Source organism: Symphalangus syndactylus, chromosome X (assembly GCF_028878055.3).
Source record: "Symphalangus syndactylus isolate Jambi chromosome X, NHGRI_mSymSyn1-v2.1_pri, whole genome shotgun sequence".
Lineage (NCBI taxonomy): Eukaryota > Metazoa > Chordata > Mammalia > Primates > Hylobatidae > Symphalangus > Symphalangus syndactylus.
Genome location: NC_072447.2, coordinates 50232850 through 50258268, shown reverse-complemented (window position 1 = coordinate 50258268; position 25419 = coordinate 50232850). Strand labels below are relative to the sequence as shown.

The 25419-nt window shown below is 35.8% G+C and overlaps 1 protein-coding gene across 1 annotated transcript in view; it reads right to left on the bottom strand.

Moving 5' to 3' along the window:
- The window catches only part of CFAP47 (cilia and flagella associated protein 47), a 455521-nt gene that overhangs the window by 196840 nt on the left and 233262 nt on the right, over window positions 1-25419 (bottom strand). The window contains 5 exon segments of the mRNA XM_063634578.1: window positions 868-938; window positions 10135-10212; window positions 22674-22734; window positions 24011-24062; window positions 25162-25312. Of these exon segments, the coding sequence (XP_063490648.1) occupies window positions 868-938; window positions 10135-10212; window positions 22674-22734; window positions 24011-24062; window positions 25162-25312 (413 nt within the window).

Below are 25419 nucleotides of genomic sequence, written 5' to 3'. Positions count from 1 at the left end.
TGTAGTGGGCTGGCCTTAGTGACTTGATCCTTACAAATCGTATGCTAGAATGCAGCAATAGTGAAGCAGTGTGATTTACATCAAATAATGTAACTCAATTCTGCCAATTCTTTCTTTTTTGGCTCGCCTCACTTTAGAACTTAACAAGATCCCATAAAGAAGCTTGGGCCACATGGAGAAGCCATGAGTAAGTGTTCAGGCCAAGAGCCCCAGCAGATGTCCCAAACAAAAGGCAGTATTAACAGCCAGACATGTGAGTGAAGAAGACTTTGAAAGGACTCAAGCCCCAGCCTCCATTTGACCACGAGCTACAGTTACACAGCTAAGCCCAGTCACCCCAAATGTATGAGAGATAACCATTATTATTAACTTTTGTTGTTTTATGCCAGTATATTTGGGGTGGTTTGTTCTACAGCTCTAGATAACCAGAACATTCCTATGTCCATTTGTTCTACCGATCATTATATCCATCTTTTCTAGACCTATAGTTATTTCATAAAGTAATTTTATGAAATAAAATGCTGCCCTTACAACTGTAAACTTGGTGATACCTGTCCCCAAAATAAGTTTAAGCAATTTGGAGTAAGCCAGAAGAGACATACAGGCCATATATCTAAACACATTCTTTGTACATTGGAGGGAAGTAGACTGGCAGTGAAAGGAGAGATGTGTGCAGAGTTGTCCAAAGGGTCATTAAGGGAAAAGACTCAGGACCTATGCTTCAGCTTCAAATCAGCCAGTAAATCCCAGGGCTTACCACTCTGTCTATCCTTGTAACAATCCCTGTCGAATATTTCATTTCATATTATGCTTTGCACATAAAAATCAGACATGAAAACAAATAAAAACTTTTATTTAGGTACTCACAGGTATGTAAGACATTTGGGGAATTGCAACAGCTCTGATCAGTGTCACTTCCACTGCTACTCATATCATCACTGACACAAGAAAATAGGAAAAGAACATCAACAACACAAAACTCAAAAACAACTCTTTATATCAGTTAAATCATATAGAGCCTTGAAAGTTATGGCTAAGTACAAATGATATGAAAAGACCATAGATATATTTCAAATATTATTTGATGTTCACATTGTTTTAGAAATTAAAAAACATAAAAATACAAAAAGAAAACTAACAAACATCCATATTTCCACCACTCTTTTCAAAAAATTGATAAAATAATTATTTTTCACTTTAAAATACAGTACTGCAGAGAAGTGCAAATTTGATAATAATAAAAACCCTAATCCAAAGACTCAAAACGTGGATGATCTCAATTTAGGACTAAATAGGTACTTTTTCCAAAAGTGGTTCCAGAAATTGCTTTCTTGATAAAATTTCCTTCTCTAAGTTTATTATTTCCACATTTGTTTGTTTCTTATAAAGGTATAAGACTTGGGAATTTGATTAATTTCCGATTGCATTTCTAAAAACAAAGTAGTAGATCACAGCCTGAAGCAACTGCCTCCCTTGAAAGGTTCCAGGTCTTCCAGAACCCATCAATTTCACCCATATCACTCTTCTTGTAGTATTCATGATTATTTTGCTCAATAAGCTGTCAATTATTATTTGAGTTTAGAAATATATGATTACCCGATTTTTTTCTGAGAACACAAAACCCCATATTTGCTCACTTTGACATCTGCTTTTCCCTGAATTTGATGCTGTAAAATATTTTGACTCTTTACAAGTAAAGTTATTCTAAAGTTATCCATTCCTTTTCACCATTTGATTTTGATGAGTAACACTGTACTGTCTTTTCTTTACACCACATTTGTAATGAGGTTACTTACCACTTCTTACAGTTATTCTGTGGCTTAATTCTACTCACAGGTATTCTGGTTAGCATTGTAAATTATATCTTTTTTTTAAAAAAGATAATACCTTTTTAAAATAAAAACATTTATTATTTTATATAATTCTAGCATTTGATAAACATTTTAACACTGCTATAGACACAATAAATGGATATCTTAGCATTTATAAGGGAGACCATACAGAATAGAAAGAATAACAAAGACTGCTTAGTATCTCTCCATATTTGGCTCCATTGCTATTTCTTTGATATTGGAGCTCTGGGTAGAAAGCCTGATTAAAATATACAGATAATTTCCAAACCTCATTGTGTTCAATCGTTGTAATCTCTAGTTCAATCATTTTTATTATAGTGAGTAGAAAAGCAGACCAATTTGGGGTTCATATCTTTTCCCTTGTCTTTACCTATTGTTGGAAACAAGTAAGGAAAGTACCTTTTGAAGAAATCAGAGTTGCCTCATCCCCCAAAAGAGACTCTCAAACCCAGAACAATTGATTGACTGTCTAAGCTAAAGATAGACAGAACACATTGCAGACCTAGATATTTGTATTGACTTACTTATGAATCCAATGGTTATCATGATTACAAAAGACATCAGAAAATAATTTGATGAAATAATTTGACTTGGGAAAATTCTATTTTACCTGATGAATGTTTCTGAGTCTAGAAAGCCAGTGATAAATTTAACATTTTTACGAAACTTTGGTGTCCCAAAGACAGAGTGGAAAAGAACTTAATTTATTTACCTTTTTGTTAATCCTTGCACCTCAGTCCACACTACCACTTTCTAAATGCTCATAAACTATTGTTGAAGTAAAAGAAGAGTAAGTCTTTAATTTAGGGAAAAAATACAATCAAAAGAGGCTAAAATTATAAAAAAAAATACTGTAGATCAACCAATGAAATATTTCCTGCTAACCCAGTAGTGGCCCAGAGTCAGGGAGTGGAAACTACTTTTGAGGTGTGAAGGGGTAATATTTCTTTTTCCTCTGCAGTACTGGTATGCATCTCTTTTCAAGCTAAAATGATAAAAATGGCATTGGATTGATTCGCTTAAGGGTATGACTAAATCAACCCAAATCAACCCACAAAGCGATTTCCTACTCAAACCTCTACCAAAAGGGTTAGCAAGTTGTTTCTTCCTTCATGAAGGAAGCCTTCATGAAGTTAATTCAGGACAGATATTCAAGGCTGTATCTCAACCAAATAGCAAAATGTCTGGTTCAAGTCTAGTTTTGATGTATCATGCCCTTTAAATGCCACATGCATCATGAAAACTAGAGAGCATTAAGTTTTAGATTCATTCTATCTGGATATATATAGGTGTTTCTCAATAAAAGGCCCAGTGGATATCTAGAGGCTAGTAAAAATGAAATATTTGCTGTTTTTTGCACCACCTTGACCCCTGAGCAGTTGAGAAGTGTCTAAAGCAAGGAGTCCTAAGATAGAAGGGCAGAGTTGATCTACAAATTTGAATGGGGAAAAAATTTCAGCTTGACTTTCACTAACTTAATAACAATTTAAATCAAACCACAGGAGTACTAAGCATACCTATGATTTGGTCACCAAATAATCACAGATATGTTTATACCACATCTCAGTTCTTAAGATATTATTTATGTTCATCACTGCTTTTAAAGTATAGTAGGCATTAACTTCACCATTATGTTTGTTCATAAAGAAGTATATATTTTATTATATTACACCCTTAAAATATTTTGATAATCTATTGTAATATTCATTTCCTTTGTGCCATGGACTGCATGGTGCCCTTCACCCCCAAATTTATATGTTAAAATCCTAACCACCAATGTGACTGTATTTGGAAATAAGAAATATAAGGGGGTAATTAAGCTTTACTGAGATCACAACGACCTTGATCCAATAGAATTAGTGTTCTTATAAGTAGAGATACATGAGAGCTCTCTCTCTTTGCCCATTCTCACATGTAGAAGAGGTCATATGAGCACATAATAAGATGGCAGCCATCTACAAGCCACCAGAAGAGGACACAGAATAAAATCTATCTTGCAGCACCCGGATAATGAACTTCCCAGCCTCCAAAACCATGAGAAATAAATTTGTATTATTTAAACCATCCAGTCCATAGTATTTTGTTATGGCAGCCCATGCAGACTAAGATAGTCTTAATCCTTACATCTTATCTGATGTGTTTAGAAAACACTATTCTTCAAAGTGCAATTGCCTTTATGAGAACCAAAGAACCTGATAACATTTTCAAAAGTTAAGAAATCCTAATCTAGAAGAATAAGATCATGGAAGATAACTACCATACTTGGCCTTCAATTCACTCTGCTTTCTTTAGAGACTAACTACTATAGACTGAATGTGCTTCCCCTGCCCTGACCCCCTCAATTCATTTGTTGAAATCTAATGTTTCATGGTATTAAGAGGTGGGGTCTTTGAGAGGTGAAGACCTCTCAAAGGTCAGAAAAGTGGAGTCTTCATGGATGAGATAAGTGCCCTTATAAAAAAGTGCCCTTATAAAAAAGACTCCAGAAAGCTCCCTCACCCCTTCTGCCGTGTGAGGATGCAGCAAGAAGACTGTCTTCTATGAGCCAGGAATGTGGCCCTTACCAGACACCGAATCTGCCAGTGCCTTTATCTTGGACTCCCCAGCCTCCCAGCCTCCAGAACTGTGCAAAATAAATATTTGTTGTTTAAGCCCCTCAATCTATTTTGTTATAGCACCCTAACAGACTAAGACCCTTGCCTAATTCTAATTGTTCCTAATTATTCAGTATAGTAAAAAGAAATATTTTAAAATCATGAGTCTCCAGAATCCAGCTTTCTTTTTTTTTTTTTTTTTTTGAGATGAAGTTTTGCTCTTGTTGCCCAGGCTGGAGTGCAATGGCACAATCATGGCTCACCGCAACCTCTGCCTCCCAGGTTCAAGCGATTCTCCTGCCTCAGCCTCCTGAGTAGCTGGGATTACAGGCATGAGCCACCACGCCCAGCTAATTTTGTATTTTTAATAGAGAGAGGGCTTCACCATGTTGGTCAGGCTGGTCTCGAACTCCTGACCTCAGGTGATCCTCCCGCCCCAGCCTCCCAAAGTGCTGGGATTACAGGTGTGAGCCACTGCAACCAGTCTTTTTTTTTTTTTTTAACAAAAATCAAGACCCAGAAAATTATCTCTATCAGGGCCTTCTTTCATTTTTGGTTGCAATTCTGAATCAAGCTCTTCTGAGACATAGAGATTAATGATGAAGCCCCTAAGCTCATGGAGCATACAGTCTACAATAAAACATAGGTTTGTGAGAAATACTTTCAAAGCAGAATGATAAACATTTTGTTACCTTCTCAACATTAATTCCTATGCTCCTATATTGGCCCTGCAGTTTATATGTCTTTTATTTCCCCTTGCATGCTCCTACCCATTGCTTCTGGAATTCCCTCCACCCATGTTCCTATGCTCATAGGAAAGTTCTCCTCCTTCTCTAGATTCTGGCCATCAAGATCTTACTCATATTTCAGGTCACAGTTTGTTTATAATAAGAGAAAATACCAAAATACTTCTTTTAAAATGTCTTCTCTTCCATGAAATTCTCCATAATATCTAGATAGTAATATTCTTAAGCAATCAGATCATAGAGTATTTTTGTCATCTAATACTTTCATCTAATACTACCAAATACTTTCTTCGCTGTAAAACTTCCTCCACTGGTAGGGATTTTTGTTTTCTGCTTGGTGATTGGTTCCTCGAGGGCCAGATATGTGACTTATTTATCTTTATGTTTTCCAGTGCCTGAGTTGCCACTTAATAAGAATATGTTGAATGATTAAATAACTCAATATTGCTGGAAAAAAAACACAGCAGGTCTTATAACCATTAGAAATAATTGCCAAAGTACTCATTTCTGAGCCCAGCTGTTCCATTCATTAATTTCAAGGTTTGGCTAAAATCACTTGCCTACACTGATACGTTCCTGATAATTCCTTTGGGTTTCATTAGAATAAGAACTTACTAAATGCTCTCATTATGCTCATGGATCATGTCCCCACAAAGTAAAATGTGTGATGAATATAAAGTTTTATCATTCATGTGGTTCCAAATGGGTTATTCTATAATATATGTATCTGATTGCTTACAAAGAGCAGCTCATGGAGGCTTTTTAAATAGAAAAGTCTATAGTTATTTTAAAGCCAGTTTAACAATGCTTACTATTTCATACTTTGCTACTCACTTAGGAAGAGAAAATGTATTATTTGGAGAGATATTAGCTGATGTGAATCTGAGGAGGAGTATCAGTTAATAGTATAGGCTAGGTCACGCTGCAATAACATACAACCCCATGTATCAATGGATTAGCACAATAGTTTATTTCTTGCTAATGTTACATGTTTATCAAGGTGGAGGGTACACTCAGGGATCCTTGGTGAGGAGGCTCCTTTCTTCTTTATTTTTATTTTTTGAAATAGGGCCTCACTCTGTCACCTAGACTGGAGTGCAGTGGCGCAATCTCATCTCACTGCAACCTCTGCCACCCAGGCATAAATGATTCTCATGCCTCAGCCTACCAAGTAGCTGAGATGACTACCAGTAGTGGCACCCGCCACTATGTCCAGCTAATTTTTGTATTTTTAGTAGAGACAGGGTTTCACCACGTTGCCCAGGCTGGTCTTGAACTCCTGAGCTCAAGTGATCTGTCCACCTCGGCCTCCCAAAGCGCTGGGATTACAGGCGTGAGCCACCATGCCTGACCAGGAGGTTCCTTTCTATATGTGTTTCAACGATAGTTGTGGCAGGAGAAGGGAACATGAAAAATTTCTCACTGGTTCTTAGAGCTACCATTTGGAAATAACATACAGCACTTCTCCTCACATACTGTTGGCCAAATAGGCTATATGTTGACACATAAATTCCACATTGGTGGAGAAGTGCAATATTACCATGAGCCTAAGTAGAAAACAGGAACATTCGAGAAAACCTCTTTAAAAAATCCAGTTCATTTATGGAGTTTTTTTTTAAACATTTTCTTGTTTTACTTGCTACCATGCTGATTAAACATAGAGATTATACTAGGATTTTATTGAGAGAATATAATGATTATTATATGGTGGATTGCATAAGAAAATTAATCATAGAGGCATTACTATCAACTTTCATTCTGGTCATGATTTAAAATACATGTTATTAAATTTCAGTTTGTATATGGAAATCTCTTCAAGACAAACAATAAAAAGCTTTTAAAAGTAATGTGTAACATTACTAAGTATTATTTTATTAAGACATATTTAAAGATAGAAATGCCTCATTATGCCAAAGAAGCCAGATTGATGAAATATTAGATCATTTTGTGCTATTTGCGGATAAAAGTCTTTGTGTCCCTTCATGGTGGAGACTTGGTTAACTACCCCAATAATCATTTTCCTTTTCTCCTCACTGACAAAACCCTAATTTTATTTAGATGTGTATGGAGAAAGGAGGTTTCCCAGTCTTTCTTCCAGCTAGGTTTGGTCATTTAATTAAAATCTGGCCAATGGGCTACAAACAGAAGTGCTGTGTGGTATTTCTGGCAAACTTCCCTAACAGAAAAAGGGCACACTCTTATCCTTGTGCACCTTCCTTTCCATTGCCTAAGAAGTGGATTTGATTGTTGGAGCTCTGGATAGTTTAATCAATCCCTCAGAAACTGAATACAGATTTTCGTGCTACATGATCTAGAGTCTGGAGGTGTTATACAGGAAGCAGGCAGAATTTCAGATTAAGGAGCCATAGTAACTTCTTCTCTTTAGAACTGTCAGAAAAACAACCTTTTGCGTGAACTTAAGACTACTTTATCTCAATTCAACATATGGATTTGGGCCTCAGCCATCATCTCATGCTAGTCCCTAAACGATAAACCAAGAGCTTGCATTAATTGACAAGCCCTCTTCCTTGAGAAACTTTGTGGCTTTTGCCTTTATAAGAATTGTCCTTGCCTTTGATTTAGGAGACAGTCTTCACAGGGGTACACATGAGTAAATCCCCAGTATTTTAAATGTATGGCTCTGAGTTATTCTTGGAGAGTTAATCTGCCTGAGACTGACTGCTCTATTTGGGATCAATGTTCTCTCTGACCCAACACTCAATGTCTCAGCATATTTAAGTTTTTCTTGGCTGTTGTTTTGTTTTGTTTTTCATCACAGAAAGGCTTGAGAGAAGAATTAAGGAAGTATAGCATTATAAATAAAATGTATGACACTAATTAGAAAGAATGATCAATAATGCTTGGGACCATGACAGACACTTCTTAAGCTATATTTCATGCTGAATTGGTAATTATTTGGGATGAGTACTTCCAAGGTTTCCTTTCCTGGAAAAATTAAATTATAAATGCTTTTATAATTGTTTGCTCTATTTTCTTTTTGATTTGGGGAGCATACCACAAAAAAGATAACCTTACTTGTAGCTTTAGATTCCATGGCTTCAATAATCCCAGAACTCTGGATCTAATCAAACCTATTCCAGAATATTATATAAAGAAAAACATGATAAATTTGAGATGCAGAAATCATATTTTGTATTCTAAATCCTGAAAGTATACTCAATTTTTCTGTTCATTACACTGATTCAATTTTGAGTTATTTATACTCACAGATACCTACAGTGTTACTTCAATATCTGACTCTAATTTACCACATACTATAAATTTTACACAATTAATGTGAAGAAGTTATTTGAAGTCCATTCAGGCAAAATCTACAATCACAAAGCAGCCACTTAATCAAGAAGAATCGAGGGGCTGAAAAGATAAAAATCTAGGAGAACTGTTTACAGAAGTGCTTTTAGCAATACTTCAGTAAAACTTGAATTTCACATCTACAAAGAAATCAACATAAAATACCTACAATCTTCTTATTCTTTTGGTATCTTTAATGCTACCTTATAGCTCAATACATCAATTCATATTTTATTGTTCACTAAAGCAAAATGTGAAAGCAAGACTTCAAAAGCCCTAAGTAAGCATGACATTGGCATTCAATAAAATGAAAGCAGTGAGACAAAAATGGTTTCTTCTTTAATAACTTTTTTCACAGAATAACCATTAAAGAAATCAAACATCTCATAATAGATGCAACTCATATAATCTCCCAAAAGTGTTAAGTTAAATACAAGTCACTTTTGAAAAAAAAAAAAAAAAACTATACTCATTTTAATCTTAGCAAGATCTGTACAAGCACTTTAATGGTTTCTAATGACACTGGGAATTCCTGTCATCTAAATTGTCAAATTCTTGCCCCTTGATACATTTTTGGATCTAAAAGGAATGATATTGATGCTGTCAAGCACTATGCAAAGACAAACAAGGGTATGAAATAAACTAAAAACATAGTAGTAATGGTCAACATAGGCATGCATTTCATTAATAGACATCTACATTATTTTCTCTCTACTTAACTTTCTTTAACCTTGATAACATTGTTTTTAATTGTATTTAACTTTATATGGTGATTCAATAGTGTAAAACAGAGGAGCAACATAAAACAATTTTTTAAAAATCCTGTTTCGTTATTCAGCAAATTTCTTTATAAACTAAATATAGCCCTCATAAAGTAGGTAGAATAAATTTAAATACTGTCAATCCTCATTATCCACGAATTCCATATTTGCAAATCCACCTACTTCCTAAAATGTATTTGCAACCCCAAAATCAATACTCGTGGTGCCCTCATGGTGTTAAAGGACATGCACAAAGTGGTGAAAAGTTCTCATCACCGGTTGCACCAATTAGCAGCTGAGGTCAAATAAGGTGACAAGGGGCCTTCTATAAAAGTATAGAGATGACAAGAGGTAGAGACAATAGTGGGCAGTGCAGAGTAATGCAAGACACTCAGGCCTAGTGGACCGGGGTTGAATGCCTTCTCTGATGCCTTTTATTGGGGCAATGTCAGGAAAGTCATCTGATACTTCTAAACTTTGTTTTCATTTTGTAAAAAAAAAAAAGAAAATAGAGTCTTCCATGACTGGTTATTTTTAGAGTTTACTATTGTAATCTGTACAATTATATGTGTTTCTTCTTGGAATAATGGTTCAGTATTCACAAACATAATATGTGTAGCAATTTTATAGAACATAACTACCACAAATAATGAAAATCTACTATATTTAATCGAGTTCAGATTTATTCAATTTTTATGCACATGAATCTAGTAACATAAATATACATTTGGATACGAGTGTGAATTAGGTAAATTAAACATTTTGAATAAATGAAAACTATTGTGTAATTATATAACTAGTTTCATTGACTACTTATTTCTCAAAACTTTTTCTCAGATACTTATGAGTACAAAATATAGACACTTACTCATGTTTCGGGTATTGCCTGGATTCAGTTAACTTTGTTGGTGAAGAGACAAATGTTGAGGATTCCACCAAAATGACACTGGAATAAATGAAGAAATAATTATTTTTAATTGATTGCTACAAAATTCAGATAACCACAAAACATTCTTCTTTTATTTTTTCCTATCATTCACAAAATATCCTTAGAATCAGAATAAACTACAGTTTAAAAAAATCCATGTGTTTTCATTCTGAAACTCAAAAGATATATGTTAGAAAGAAGGGAAAGATCAGGAATGGAAATATGTGAAACATAGTATCTTTTTATATGGAATAGCAGCACTGAATTCTCATAGCAAGGACATTTAGAAGATAAGTGGCTGGTCAAATTATATTCCAGACACAAAGAGGAAATATCACAACGGTCTTACACATCACCAGAGCTGTACACGTTTCATAATTTCTAAACCTATTTCCATAAAAGAAAAATGTTTCTTTCAGGAGTGGACATGAGATGTGGGTAGCTAGTCAATCAGTATGTTAACAATTATGCCATCTTCTGAAATCACACAGCAATGGGAAGTCTTCCTATATGACAATGCTCATATATTCAAGAAATAGTTATGGAGACGCATTTGTTTCTTACTTGTAGGACATGAGGTTCTCGAAACACAAACATTTTTGCCCCAGGCTGCTCACATCACAGGGTAGGAATAGTATACAAATGATGCCCTAGCAGTACATTAAAGATGTCATGAAAATTCATGTCACGAATGGCTAATTCTACCTTCAGAAGTGAACAGATTGTGTCTAATATTGTTAAGAATAAAATATCCAAACTTGATTTATCAAAAGAAACCCTTTTTATTATGTAACAGTTATTGAGATCCCCAAATCCTAGCTTTTTGAGAAAAACTAGGCTAGTAATAATCAAAAGTTTTAGTCTTGATAACACACACACACACACACACACACACACCTCTGCATGTATATATAAACTAAAACGCAACATTTTCCTACATCCTAAAATTTATTATTTTTCTTATTCTATTTTTTTCTTTAGTCAAATTTTTATTTTTTATTTTTTTTTTAAAAACTTTCAACTTTTATTTTAGATTCAGAGAGTTCATGTGCAGGGTTGGTACATGGGTATATTGCATGATGCTGAGGTTTGGGGTATAATTGATCTCATTACCCAGATAGTGAGCATAGTACCCAATAGGTAGTATTGCAGTCCTTGCCCCTCCATCCCTCTGCCCTCTAGTAGTTGCCAGTGTCTATTGTTCCCATCTTTATGTCCATGCGTACCCAATGTTTGGCTCCCACTTATTAATAAGGACACGTGGTAATTGGTTTTTAGTTTCTGCATCAATTCTCTTAGGATGATGGCCTCCAGCTGCTTTCATGTTGTTGCAAAGAACATGATCTCCTTCATTTTTATGGCTGCAGAGTATTCCATGGTGCATATGTACCACGTTTTCTTTATCCAATCCACCATTGATGGGCACCTAGGTTGATTCCATGTCTTTCTTACTGTGAATAGTGCTGCAATGAATTTATGAGTGCATGTGTATTTCTGGTAGAATGATTTGTTTATCTTTGGGTATATACCCACTATTGGGATTGCTGGATAAAATGGTAACTCTATTTTAAGTTCTTTGAGAAATCTCCAAACTGCTTTCCACAGTGGCTGAACTAATGCCAACATCAGATTCTGTCCCATTGTTTTAAATTGATATTTCTGATGCTTTCATATAAGAATTATAAAGAATTATGTGAATATTAAATACTAAAAATTTTTAAACAGAAAAAAATTAAATATAGTAAAATGTAAATTGTGAACTTTGTAAAATATCTGTCAGACTACCAGATTCACCTATATTATTATTAAGTCGCAATTAGGCAAATACATAAAGAAGAAATCCTCTCCAGAGAGTAATTTAAATTTAAAGTCAGCTACTAAATTCTAAATTATCATCAAAATTTCATAAAATTATGAGGCAGAAGAATATTCCAACATTTATTTATATTTCTATAAATCCAAGGTAACTAATTGGAGAAATTTATTTTGGTGATAATCTGTTCTGGCTAAAAAGTAGTCACAAGGATCATATAATTTGACACACAAATAAAATGACTAGCCCAACATAATAAATATCATATCTTTATACACTGTACATATACCATTTTGAGACAAAATAGCAATCTACATGTGTCTGAATCATCCCTGCTTAAATACAAAGAACACGTTTTCTTAAAATATATAGAAATATTAACTGTAAAAATGCAGTATGAACTACCTGTTAAAAGAAAAAAATAATTCTACTTGATAACTGCAGTTTCTAAATCAGTAGCTCTCACACTTCAATCTGCATAATAATTAAAGTTTGTTCAAAATGCAGATTTCCAAAGTTCTACCTATATGAATTCTAGGCAGGTCTGGAATGGGTTCCAGAAATCTTTATTTAAAACAAGTTCTTAAGATGCTTTTAATATAGTTTACCCATTTATTTAATTTTTTTTTTTTTTTTTTAGACAGAGTCTCACTCTGTCGCCCAGGCTGGAGTGCAATGACACGATCTTGGCTCACTGCAACCTCAGCCTCCCGGGTTGAAGTGATTCCTCCACCTCAGCCTCCTGAGTAGGTGGGATTACAGGTGCATGCCACCATGCCCGGCTAATTTTTTTGAATTTTTGTAGAGACTGAGTTTCACCATGTTGGCCAGGCTGGTCTTGAACTCCTGACCTCGTGATCCGTCCGCCTTGGCCTCCCAAAGTGCTGGGATTACAGGCATGAGCCACCAAGCCTGGCCTCACCCATTTATTAAACTTTGAAACCTGCTGACCTAGAACAACATGATTCTAATATTAATGTAAAAACAAATCTTCTGGAGATGTTATTAGTGCAGATTCTGACTCAATTGGATTGAAGTGGGCCTGAAATTTTGTCTTTCTAGCAAGCTCCCAGGTGATGTTGGTGCTACTGATCCAAGGATAACACTTTGAGAAGCAAGAGTCTAAGCTAAAACATAAAATATTTTTCAAATTACAAAACTAGACAAGCCATGAAAGAAAGGCAGAGAATTACAGCGTTAGAACTACCATACATTTATCCCTCTATATATGCAACAAAATCCACTGGTAAGAGTTGTGAAAATTAACTTTTTCAGAACACTGGTAAATACAGAGAGGCATGCAACAATCTCAGTAGTAGTGTTTATCCAAGAAAAACGCCAAACTTTGGTAAGATCAGTGGAGTTTGTTGCATTGGAACTTGTGTGTTGTAACTCCCATCCTCCTTTTGACAGCTCTCCAGCAGCCTTGCACCCAAGGAAGTTGTAAAACTCTGTAGCTTACAACCTGAAGAAGTGAAAGACTGAGATTGGACTTCTTCAAAAAAGTCTTATTCCTGAGCACTGTTTCTATCTAACCTGTCTTGCTGCTTCCTCGAAAACTTCAAGCCTTAATTTGCAATGTATTTGTCTTTATTTGACCTGACTTAAGGGAGAACACCTACCACACCAGGATGTTTGCTGAAATCAATCCACAGCAATTATGTGTGAGATTGCTGCAGCAGTTGGGTCAAACAAAACCCTGATGAAACATGAGAGGAACATACGGGGGAAAAGATGCCCATGTGTTGGATGAAACTAACTTGCCTGATCCCCAAAATATGTCAAAGATCTTTAATCTTGCATATGAGATACAATGATGTGTCACCAAACAGACAACATCAATTAAATAGATAGAAATGATACAAAAGAACCAATTAGAAATTCTAGAATTGAAAAATAACATCCCTGAAACTAAAAATTACTAGAGGGGCTCAACAGCAGGTTTGGTATGGCAAAAGAAAAAAAGAAGCAGTGCATTTAAAAATACGTCAATTGATATTATTTATTTTGAGGAACAGGAAGAAAAAATAATAAAGAAAAACTAACAGAGCTCCAGATGCCTGTGGAACACCAACATAAGTCTAATGAGAATTTCCAAAAGACAAGACAGACAGAAAGAGGTAAAAAAAATTTTTTTAAATAAAGAATGAATAGTTCTAAAATTTGATGAAAAACATTAATTTCCACATCCAAGAAGCACAAAGAACACTTTGTAGAATAAACTTAAGGCAATCTACATATAGATAATAATAATCAAACAGTTGAAAGGCTGATATAGACAATCTTGTAAGTAGCAATACAAAATTGACTCAGTGCCTACAGTGGCTCCTTAATATGATTAACAGCTGACTTTCCATCTGAAATGCTGGAAGATAGAAGACGACAGGATTATGTATTCTGTACACTGCAAGAAATAGAGTTGATGAAGTACAATGTATACAGAAAAAAACTCTCCTTCAAAAAAATTAAAAAAAAAAACAAAAGAAGAAAACAAAAAAACTGTCCTTCAAAAATGAAAGAGAAAAGATATTCTAAAGTAAAGAAAAACTAAAACAATTCATTACTAGCAGAACTGTGGCACAAGAAATATTTCAGCTGAGATAAAAGGACACAAGAAATTAAAACCACATGAGGTAATAAAAGGCATGAAGAAAGGTGACTACACTGGTAAATAAAAACAAGCTATAAATTTTCATTTTCTTTGCAACTCTTTATATTTGCCTTTCTCATTTAAAATAAGCAGGAGGGCTGGGTGCGGTGGCTCATGCCTGTAATCCCAGCTCTCAGGGAGGCAGAGGCGGGAGGATAGCTTGAGCCCAGGAGTTCGAGACCTGCCTGGGCAATATAGCGAGACCCTGTTCTCCACAAAAAGGAAGGAAAAAAACACACAAAAAAATAAGCATAAAATAAGCAGTAGTAGGACAATAAATGTAAAACTGCTTTATGAGCCTATAATGCATTAAGATGAAATTGGTATAATAACACTAGGGAAAGGCTAGGAAAAAGAGATACAATGCAGATACAAAGTTTCTCAGTTATATTGAAATTCAGTTGGCATTAATCTGAGTTAGATTGTTTTACATTAGATGCTGATTATAATCCTCAGGGTAACTATTAAGAAAACAATTAGAAAATCATAAAGTAAAAGAAACTAAAAGGAATTAAAATGGTATACAAAATAACTATTAAAAAACTCAGGCAGTAACAGAGAAATAGATGAACAAAGACATTAGTCATATATAAAGGAAACATAAAAGTGACAGATATAAATTCTACTAGATTACAGATTGAGTTAAATTTAACAGACTAAACACTTCAAACAGGAAAGAATGACAAGATGGGTAAAAGAAAAGAGACAAACTTTGGGTTCAAAAACACAAACGAATTGGGATTAAAAAGATTTAAAAAGGAATACCATGAAAATAGTAATAAAAAAGTAGCTGGAGTGGCTACCTTAATAAAAGATAAAATAATATTTAAGACAAACATTAAGCCTGACACCATGAGAGATCCTTGGACTCTCACCCCAAGCAAATGAGTAAAAACAAAAGAAACAAAGAAACCCAAAAAAATACTTTGAAATTCTCTGGAGATGGTTCTAAGGGCATACAGCAAATTAAGAAAAATCTTTAAACAAAATAAACTGAAATATAATAAGAAAACCAGTAGTCTGTGATATTTGAACCAAGAACTCTATCTCCTTCTTCCTTTCAAGCTCAACAAAAGAGAAACTTTGTTTCAGACTGTTTTTGCCAAGAACATAGGGCTCTTCCTTCCCCTGGCTCCCATTTGGAGGCCTATGTTTCTGGGAGGCATGGGACATCAACATTTTCACCTCAGTACATGTTGCTAAGGCTAGGTTCTGGGCAAGTGCAGTTGAGAGACCGTGAGAAGCTCCTTTCTTCTACCCAGCACCCACTCATGGACCGAAGCTCTAACATGAGTGTGGCAATGCTGAAAATACTGAAACCCCAACTGCCTTTGCCCAGTTTGTAAGGTGGTAGTTCCACACTGGGAGAAGCAAGTCAAAAAATCCTGAGGCTATTCTGCCCCCTTGCCCACCTAGCACTGAGCTCCTAAAATGGAGGGTTTGCTGAAGAAAAAGTGCACCATTGTCCCCACCCCTAGCTCTAGAGTCACGGATCAGATATTTTCCCTGAGGAGAGAAGCGGGTTTTAAAATGAATAGCTCCTAATCGCTTCCCAAAGTACTGAGTTCATTTTCAATAATGTGCGGAGAAATTCAAGCGAAAGTGTGCTCTCAGAAACACTGCCAGTTATGGTGAAATACAATTGGATGGAGACTGGTAGATCAACAAAGATGCAAGCTAAACTACAGGCCTGTTAGTTTGCTGGAGAGAACTGGAGAAGGAGACTGCTAGAAGTCCTCCTGGAGTCAGAAAAAATCTTAAACAATGATTTATAGAACTGTTTTTTCAAAGAGGTCTGAAGTTAACTGAATTAGCTTGAAGAGTAACTTATCCACCCCCACCCCACGCAGGGAATTTAACAGAAGGGTGTGGTCAGGAAAACACACAGGGAGCCCTGCCAAAACCACTGTAATCCCAGGGTAATTGTGGGCATGCCAAAGACAGTGGCCTCTGACAAGCAACATCAGAGCCTTAACACTACGTGTGTGTAGGTTTGAGCAGGGGGAGATAGACATCACCAAAATAACCCAGCCAGTCAGTAAAAAAATTAGAAGTGCAAATAACATTAGCAAGCTTGGGGCAGATAGAACCCGTATCCAGAATTGGCATAATATATTGTCTACAATGTCTACTCTATTTCATAAACATTTTGAAACACACACAAAAAAAGAAGAAAAGGAACAGACAGTAGAAACTGCCTGCTAGAGTAACCCAGGTATCAGATTGAACAGAAATCAAATTTAAAATAGCCATTATAAATATCTTCAAAGAACTAAAGGAAACTATAATTAAAGAAGTAAAGGAAAGCATGATGACAATGTGGCATCAAATAGAGAATATCAACAAAGAAACTGAAATTATAAAAAAAAGAAACAAATGGAAATTTTGGAGATGGAAGCTACAATAAGAGAGATAAAAATTCACTTGAAGGCTTAATAGTAGATTTGAACTTGGGGAAGAAAGAACTAACAAACTTGAAGATTGGTAGAGATTACACATTCTGAAGAACAGAGAAAAAAATGAAAAAAAAAATAAATAGAATCTGACGTACGTATGGTAGGCACACCATTAAGTACAACATGTGGGCAATGAAATTACCTGAATAAAAAAAGGTGAGAGGAAAAAGAAGAGAAAAAACGTTCAAAAAATAAAGTGGGTGAGATGAAAGCTGGATCAGGTCACAGAAATTATTCTATATGGTAGCACCAATCCATGCGAACAAATGAAGAGAAATGGAAATAATAAATAGGAAGGTTAAAATATAAAAACTATAGATATATACTTGCTGTTTGTTATGGGCTGAATTTTGTTCCCTCAAACTTCATATTTTGAAGCCCTAACCCCGGTATCTCCAAATGTGACTGTATTTGGAGAAAGAGCCTTTAAATAGATAATTAAGACCCTCAGGGTGGGTCCTAATCCAATCTGAATTATGTCATTATAAGAATAAGGAAATTTGAAAACACAAAGAGACATCAGGGATATACATTCACAGAAAAAAGAACAAATGAGAAGACAACTATCTGTAAGCCAAGGAGAAAAGTTTCAGAAGAAAGAAAAAATGATGGCATTTTAATCTTGGACTTCTAACTGCCAGAACTCTGAGGACAAAAATTTCTGTAGTTTATTCCATCTGATCTATGATGTTTTTATGGAAACCCTAGTAAACCAATACACTTTCTCCCAGCTTTCTCAAAGTCATACAAATTATATACAATAATAATTACAGCAATATATTGTTGGGTGTGTAATATTGATGTAATATGTATGACAATAACACCAGGAAAAGAAGGGAAAGGGAATATAGCTATATAAGAGTAACACTTTGTGAATCTTACTGGAATCAAGTTAGTATATATCTGAAACTGACTATGATAAGTAAAAATGTCCATGGTAAACTCTGGTGCAATCATTAAGAAAATAAATTCAAAAATATATTGAAAAAGCCTTTAAAAATTAAAATCCTGCATTGAAAAATATTCACTATTATTAAAAAAAGAAGTCATAGACTAATAGAGAAACAAACAAAAAGACATATGATATAGCAAACTAAATGGAAACTGGCAAAAGTAAAATCAACTGTGTCAATAATAACAAATTTGTGAATTGATTAAATAATGCAATCAAAAGCAGTGATTAATATACACATACAATAGAATATTATTCTGACTAAAAAAAGAAGTCTTGCATCTGTAACAACGTGGATTAACCTGGAGGACATTATGCTAAGTGAAAAAAGTCAGTCACAGAATTACAAATATGCATAATTCCATCGATACGAAGTGTTTATACTAGTCAAACTCACAGAAGTGAAGAAGGTCATCATGACTGACAGTAGCTGTGGGTTTAGGGAAATGGAGAGTTGTTGTTCAATGGGTATAAAGTTTCAATTATACTATTAGATGAATAAGTTCTAGACATCCACTATAAAATATAGTGTCAATAGTTAACAATATCATGCACTTCAAAATGTAAGAGGGTAGATATCATGCTAAGTGTTTTTACCAAAAAACAAACAAACAAACAAACCAGAAAACCAAAGGGACACAAGAGAACTTTGGGAGACGTTGGAAATTTCTGTTCCTTTGATTATGGTAATGGTATCATGGGTGTTTGCACATGTCTAAACTCATCAAAATGTACACAGTAAATACCTGCAGTTCTTTCATATAAATGTTATCTTAATGAAGCCGTTAAAACAAAACAAAACCCCCAAATCTGACAATATGCTATATAAAGGAGACATACTTCAGATTGAAAGATTAAAAATAGATTGAAAGTAAAAGGATGAAAAATTATATATCATACGTACAACCACAAGAATGTTGAAGTAGCTATACTAAGACAAGACACGATCGAATTTGAAACAAAAATTGTAACTATAGATAGAGACATTTTATATGAACAATCAGGAAGATAAAATTACTATAAATATATATTCACTGAATTTTAGAGCACCAAAAGACAGAAAGTAAAACTGACATAAGTGAAGGGAGAAATGAACAGATCAACATTAATAGTTAGATAGTTAAATACTGCCCTTTTAATTATGAATAGAAAAATTTAGGCAGAAAATATACAAGAAAATATGTCTTATACAATACTATAAACCAACTAAAATTAAGAGACACCTATAGAACACTTTACTCAACAACAGCAAAATATAGATTCTTCTTATGAGCATTCCGCAGTATGGACCTTATGATATGCCATGAAACAAATCTTCATAAATTTAAAATTATTTAAATAATACAAAGTATGCTCTCTAAAATGGAATAAAATTAGTGACAGAAAAGTTGAAAATTAACAAACATGGAGAAATTAAACAACGTACTCCGAAATAACTGGTGGGTTAGCAAGAAATAAAAAAGAAATTAAAAATAATTTAAGATTACTGGGCATGGTGGCTCATGCCTGTAATCCCAGCACTTTGGGAGGCCAAGGTGGGTGGATCACCTGAGGTCAAGAATTCGAGACCAGCCTGGCCAATATGGTGAAACCCCGTCTCTACTACAAATACAAAAATTTGCTGGGTGTGGTGGTAGGTGCCTGTAATCCCAGCTACTTGGGAGGCTGAGGCAAGAGAATCACTTGAACCCAGGAGGCGGAGGTTGCAGTGAGCGGAGATCACGCCATTGCACTTCAGCCTGGGGACAAGAACATAACTCTGTCTCAAAAGTAATAATAACAATTTAAGATTAATGAAGATAAAAATAACATATTCCAAAACATATGAGATGAAGCTCAAGCAGTCCTTAGAGAGAAATATGTAGATAAAAATGCCTATATGAAAAAAAATCTCATAATAATCTAAATTTTCACCTTAAGAAGTGAGAAAAAAAAGAGACATCTAAACACAAAGCAAATAGAAGGAAATAAGTAATACCCAAAAAAGTTAACGCAGAAATAAAATAGATGGTAAAACAATAGAGAACATCAAGGAAAGCAGAAGGAATTTTTTTAAAAGATCAATGAAATGACAAATTATTACCTAGACTGATCAAGAATATAAACGAGAAGAATTAAATTACTAAAATAAGGGATAGAAGGAGGAACATCACTATTTGCCTTTCAGAAATTAAAAAAGGATTATAAGGGAATACTCTGAAAGCCTCTGTGCCAACAAATTAGATAACTTAGAAGAAATGCAGCAATTTCTGGAATAAAATAAACTAGCAAAACCGATTTGAGAAGAAATAGAAAATCTGAACAGGCTCATAATAAAGAGATGGAATTAGTAATGATATAAACTTCCACAAAGCAAAGCTCAGAACCAGATGGCTTCACCTGTGAATTATATTAAACATTCAAATAATTAATACCAGTCCTTCACAAACTATTCCAAATAGAATAGAAGGTAACATTTCAGAAATAATTCTATAAGGTTAATATTAATCATACAAAAACAGACAAATCACTGAAAAAGGCAATTACACTATTAAATATTATAATTATACAGGCAAAATCCTCAATAAAATACTATACTAGCAAACTAAATCTTAACAAACATAAAATAAAAAAATAGCATTATAGAGCATGAAATAGTGGTGTTCTGCAAAAGAAGAATTTGAGAATCACCAGTCTGGGAGCAAGGCATGGGAATGAACAACCTGGTCAGCTAATCCTATCTCTGTTAAATATAGACTGGATTGCCTTATTTGTTCAAAGTAATGTGAAATTTTGATAAAACATGATCAATTCTTGTCACTTATGCATACAATATTGGGGAATATATGGGGATATTTTTATTTTATTTTAAAGTGTGTTTAATATGAGACTGCTAATAACAACCAAGTCAATCATTTATCAAGTATAATATTAAAAACTGGGTCACTTCTTATATTGGTTATAACTTAAAAATAGTTTCTATATTAATTAATTGGTCAAATTCCTTCTTATTCAATCTATTTTATTATGTTAAAATTTCAAATGTAATATATGCCTCTTACACAATATTGGTTTTACACATTTGGAAATTGGTTTTATATTTTTGAGTTTATTTGTCCATTGCCTAAGTTTGAGGGACATATTCATATAAGGAAGGATATAGTTAAAATCACTTGATTAACAATTTTGCTTCCTATCAAACCACAAACCCCTTATAAGCATTAACCATTTTAATTAAATCTGAGATATAACATAAAGACATGTTAAAATATTACTGTTATTTGAGAAATATGTATCTGTAATATTCTCCCAATTTCTGGAATATCCAGATTTTCTTTCTGCTTTAACACTAGAATGTAAGACTAAATTTGTTTGATCCTGTTTTTCTCTGAAGAACTGCAGTCAGTCATATGGCCTACTTAAGGGCATACTTTAGTACTGAGTTAACACACCATATATTCTAAAATTTTGTGTTCCTTATACTCCAATGTATCACTTTAATAAAATTGCACTAAATCATATTCTCTCTCACATGCACCTAGGAACCAGGTATTTACCAATCACTGTTTCAAAACAATATTTTTTAAAACAAAATGACTAAAATTATTAGTAAGAAATTACCAAAATCCTTTACATACAGTGATTAAAAGAACTGGAAATTATCAAATAGTAAATAAAATAATAAGCATATTATAACTTCCGGTTTCAACATAAGTATCATAAGAATCTGATACCCGAAGCTGGAAAAAACAGAGTTCTTAGTTTAATCAGCACAGAAGGTATCACCTTCCGTCATCTTCCTCCATGTGGTGTACATTTCCAGGAAGTTACTTTTCTATTGTGTCATTAAATAATACTTGAAAATTTTATTGTCTTTTCATCACAAATATGTATTTTTGTTATTAAATCTTAAGATGAACACGTGCACATTGATTGTGCAGTATAAATTAGTTATGTTGCTCTAAGTAAAAATGTTTTTTTCTGCTTAAATTGATATTTCAATTTTGGACATGTACAGAATAAAATTAGAAGTAAAAAGTCTATTATACATATTTTTTAATAATTGAAAGAACACTGAATTTCAACAAACAACTTGCAGACAAAACTCAAATTTAGTATGATCATTTCAGGAAAACTGATTTACTTTAATTAGTTGTTTAATTTTTTCTGATGGTGCTTAGAAGTTTATAGGAATGTGAACACATATAATTTCTGCTCGAAATGGTTCATGTTGAAGAGATGAAAATTACGGCCAGGCACGGTGGTTCATGCCTGTAGTCCCAGAACTTTGGGAGGCCAAGGCGGGTGGCTCACGAGGTCAAGAGATCGAGATCATCCTGGCCAACATGGTGAAACCCCATCTCTACTAAAAATACAAAAATTGGCTGGCTATGGTGGCGCACCCCTGTAGTCCCAGCTACTCGGGAGGCTGAGGCAGGAGAATCTCTTGACCTGGAAGGTGGAGGCTGCAGTGAGCCAAGATGGTGCTACTGCACTCCAGCCTGACCACAGAGCTAGACTCTGTCTCAAAAAAAGAAAAAAAAAAAAAAAAGAAAGAGAAAATTACATGTCTCTTCAGAGTGGAGATAGAGCTAATTGCAATGAATTTACACCAAAACAGTAACTTACCTGAAGTCCCCAGCCGTATAGAAGGGGTTTTTCACATTTACAGTTGAGAGGTGACAGCATTCTGGCAGTCCTCACAGCCCTCGCTCGCTCTCGGCACCTCCTCTGCCTGGGCTCCCACTTTGGTGGCACTTGAGGAGCCCTTCAGCCCACCGCTGCACTGTGGGGGCCCCTTTCTGGGCTGGCCAAGGCGGGGGCCAGCTCCCTCAGCTTGCAGGGAGGTGTGGAGGGAGAGGCGCGAGCAGGAACCCGGGCTGCGCGCGGCGCTTGCAGGCCGGCTGGAGTTCCGGGTGGGCGTGGGCTTGGCTGGCCCCCCGACTCGGAGCAGCCTGCCGGCCCTGCCGGCCCTGGGCAGTGAGGAGCTTAGCACCCAGGCCAGCGGCTGCGGAAGGTGTACTGGGTCCCCCAGCAGTGCCAACCCACCGGCACTGCGCTGGATTTCTCACCGGACCTTAGATGCCTTCCCGCGGGGCAGGGCTCGGGACCTGCAGCCCGCCATGCCTGAGCCTCCCACCCCCTCCATGGGATCCTGTGCCGCCCGAGCCTCCCCGACGAGCGCCACCCCCTGCTCCACAGCACCCAGTCCCATTAACCACCCAAGGGCTGAGGAGTGTGAGCGCGCAGCACGGGACTGGCAAGCGGCTCCACCTGCAGCCCCGGTGCGTGATCCACTGGGTGAAGCCAGCTGGGCTCCTGACGCAGCACGGGACTGGCAAGCGGCTCCACCTGCAGCCCCGGTGCGTGATCCACTGGGTGAAGCCAGCTGGGCTCCTGAGTCTGGTGGAGACATGGAGGACTTTTATGTCTAGCTCAGGGATTGTAAATGCACGAATCAGCGCCCTGTCAAAACAGACCACTGGGCTCTACCAATCAGCAGGACGTGGGTGGGGCCAGATAAGAGAATAAAAGCAGGCTGCCCGAGCCAGCAGTGGCAACCCGTTCGGGTCCCCTTCCATACTATAGAAGCTTTGTTCTTTCGCTTTTTGCAATAAATCTTGCTACTGCTCACTCTTTGGGTCCCCACTGCTTTTACGAGCTGTAACACTCACCGCGAAGGTCTGCAGCTTCACTCCTGAAGCCAGCGAGACCACGAGCCCACCGGGAGGAACGAACAACTCCAGACGTGCCGCCTTAAGAGCTGTAACACTCACTACGAAGGTCTGCAGCTTCACTCCTGAGCCAGCGAGACCACGAACCCACCAGAAGGAAGAAACTCCGAACACATCCGAACATCAGAAGAAACAAACTCCGGACAAGCCGCCTTTAAGTACTGTAACACCGCGAGAGTCTGCGGCTTCATTCTTGAAGTCAGTGAGACCAAGAACCCACCAATTCCAGACACACAGTGATTTTCTGAAATTGATAACATGGGCTTTCGCATTTTATAATGTTCTAAAGTAAAAAAATAAAATCTTACCACATGATAAAAAAAATGAAATTTCTGAATTATAAAATATAATCTTAAAAATCTATAAACCATTCATTTAATATTACACTGACAGTACTTCCCGCTATCAAAAGAAATTCCATGGAGAAAAACTTTCTAGGTATTCTATAGTTTCAGAAAGATTATTTTACTGTTTTATTTTATTTTGTTTTTATTATCTAATCTGCTTCCCAGTGACTTAAGACCATATAGGGGCAGATGGGGAAGTAAACAGTTGTATGTCTACCCCAGAACCACCAATGACAGGCTAAGCCCAGCCATATCTCTTAGCCACATGTGACAAAACAATGTCTTGTTTCAGATAATTTGTGTGAGAGGGCTGGGAAAAGTACATGTTCATTATTCAGGAGGAAATAAGATTACACATAGGAAGTGACAAATGCCCACTTTCTGTTCTGAGCATCATTGTCTCAAAAGGCAGTCTGTCGATATGAGCATCTCAGTGCCCTCCTCAACAACAGGCCATCACTCAACCATCTTACAGTCATTTTCTCTGCTTACCACTCTTGCCCTGCACACCTAAAATTCTTTATAATCCATTTGGAAATCTGGCAATCTAATGAATTTACTTATTCTGTACCATACATCCATGGTGGAAATTAATATTTGGAAGAGATAATGGCTACAAAAAGTCAATCATAATAATGTCACAACCATTTTATAAAGATTTAAAAATCTCTCTTCCCTACCCTTTGAAAAAGAAATACTTAGAACTCTGTCTGGAACATCGCCACCTCTCAATGAATGCCAGCATTAGCCTTATCTTTATGATAGATTTGATCTACAGGACACACAAGATAAACTGATGAAAGTTCCTGCCAGATAACAGGAAAGTCCTTTTTTACCACATAAACTGTCAACCCTTAGTCCAGCAAAAACACAGACACAGGCCCAGAACTGCTTTAAATTAAATCACAAGTATCCATGGCACAGGGATGACTCAAGAAACAGCTGCCTAAATATAAAATGTATAACAATAACATGCTTTTGATACCTCATGGTCTGATAAGAGAAGCGAAGACATCGTAGGTAAAATTTACTTACAATGGCTTTAAAATCGAGGACTTTGCCTTTACGAGCAAAAGTCATTGTAATTCCTCTTACTGCATTCTTGGGTTTTGAAATTAATAGTAGTGAAGCTTCAGCAGGACGAATAAAGCGACTGGTGAATTTCAGAGTGACAATAATTTCATTTCTATTTAGTAAAAGATAAAAGAGAAAATGTTTTAACAAAAAAGACAACTTACAAGCATTTCTTTAATGTAGACCATGTGTCTAGTGCCTACATCCCCCTGCAAGGTA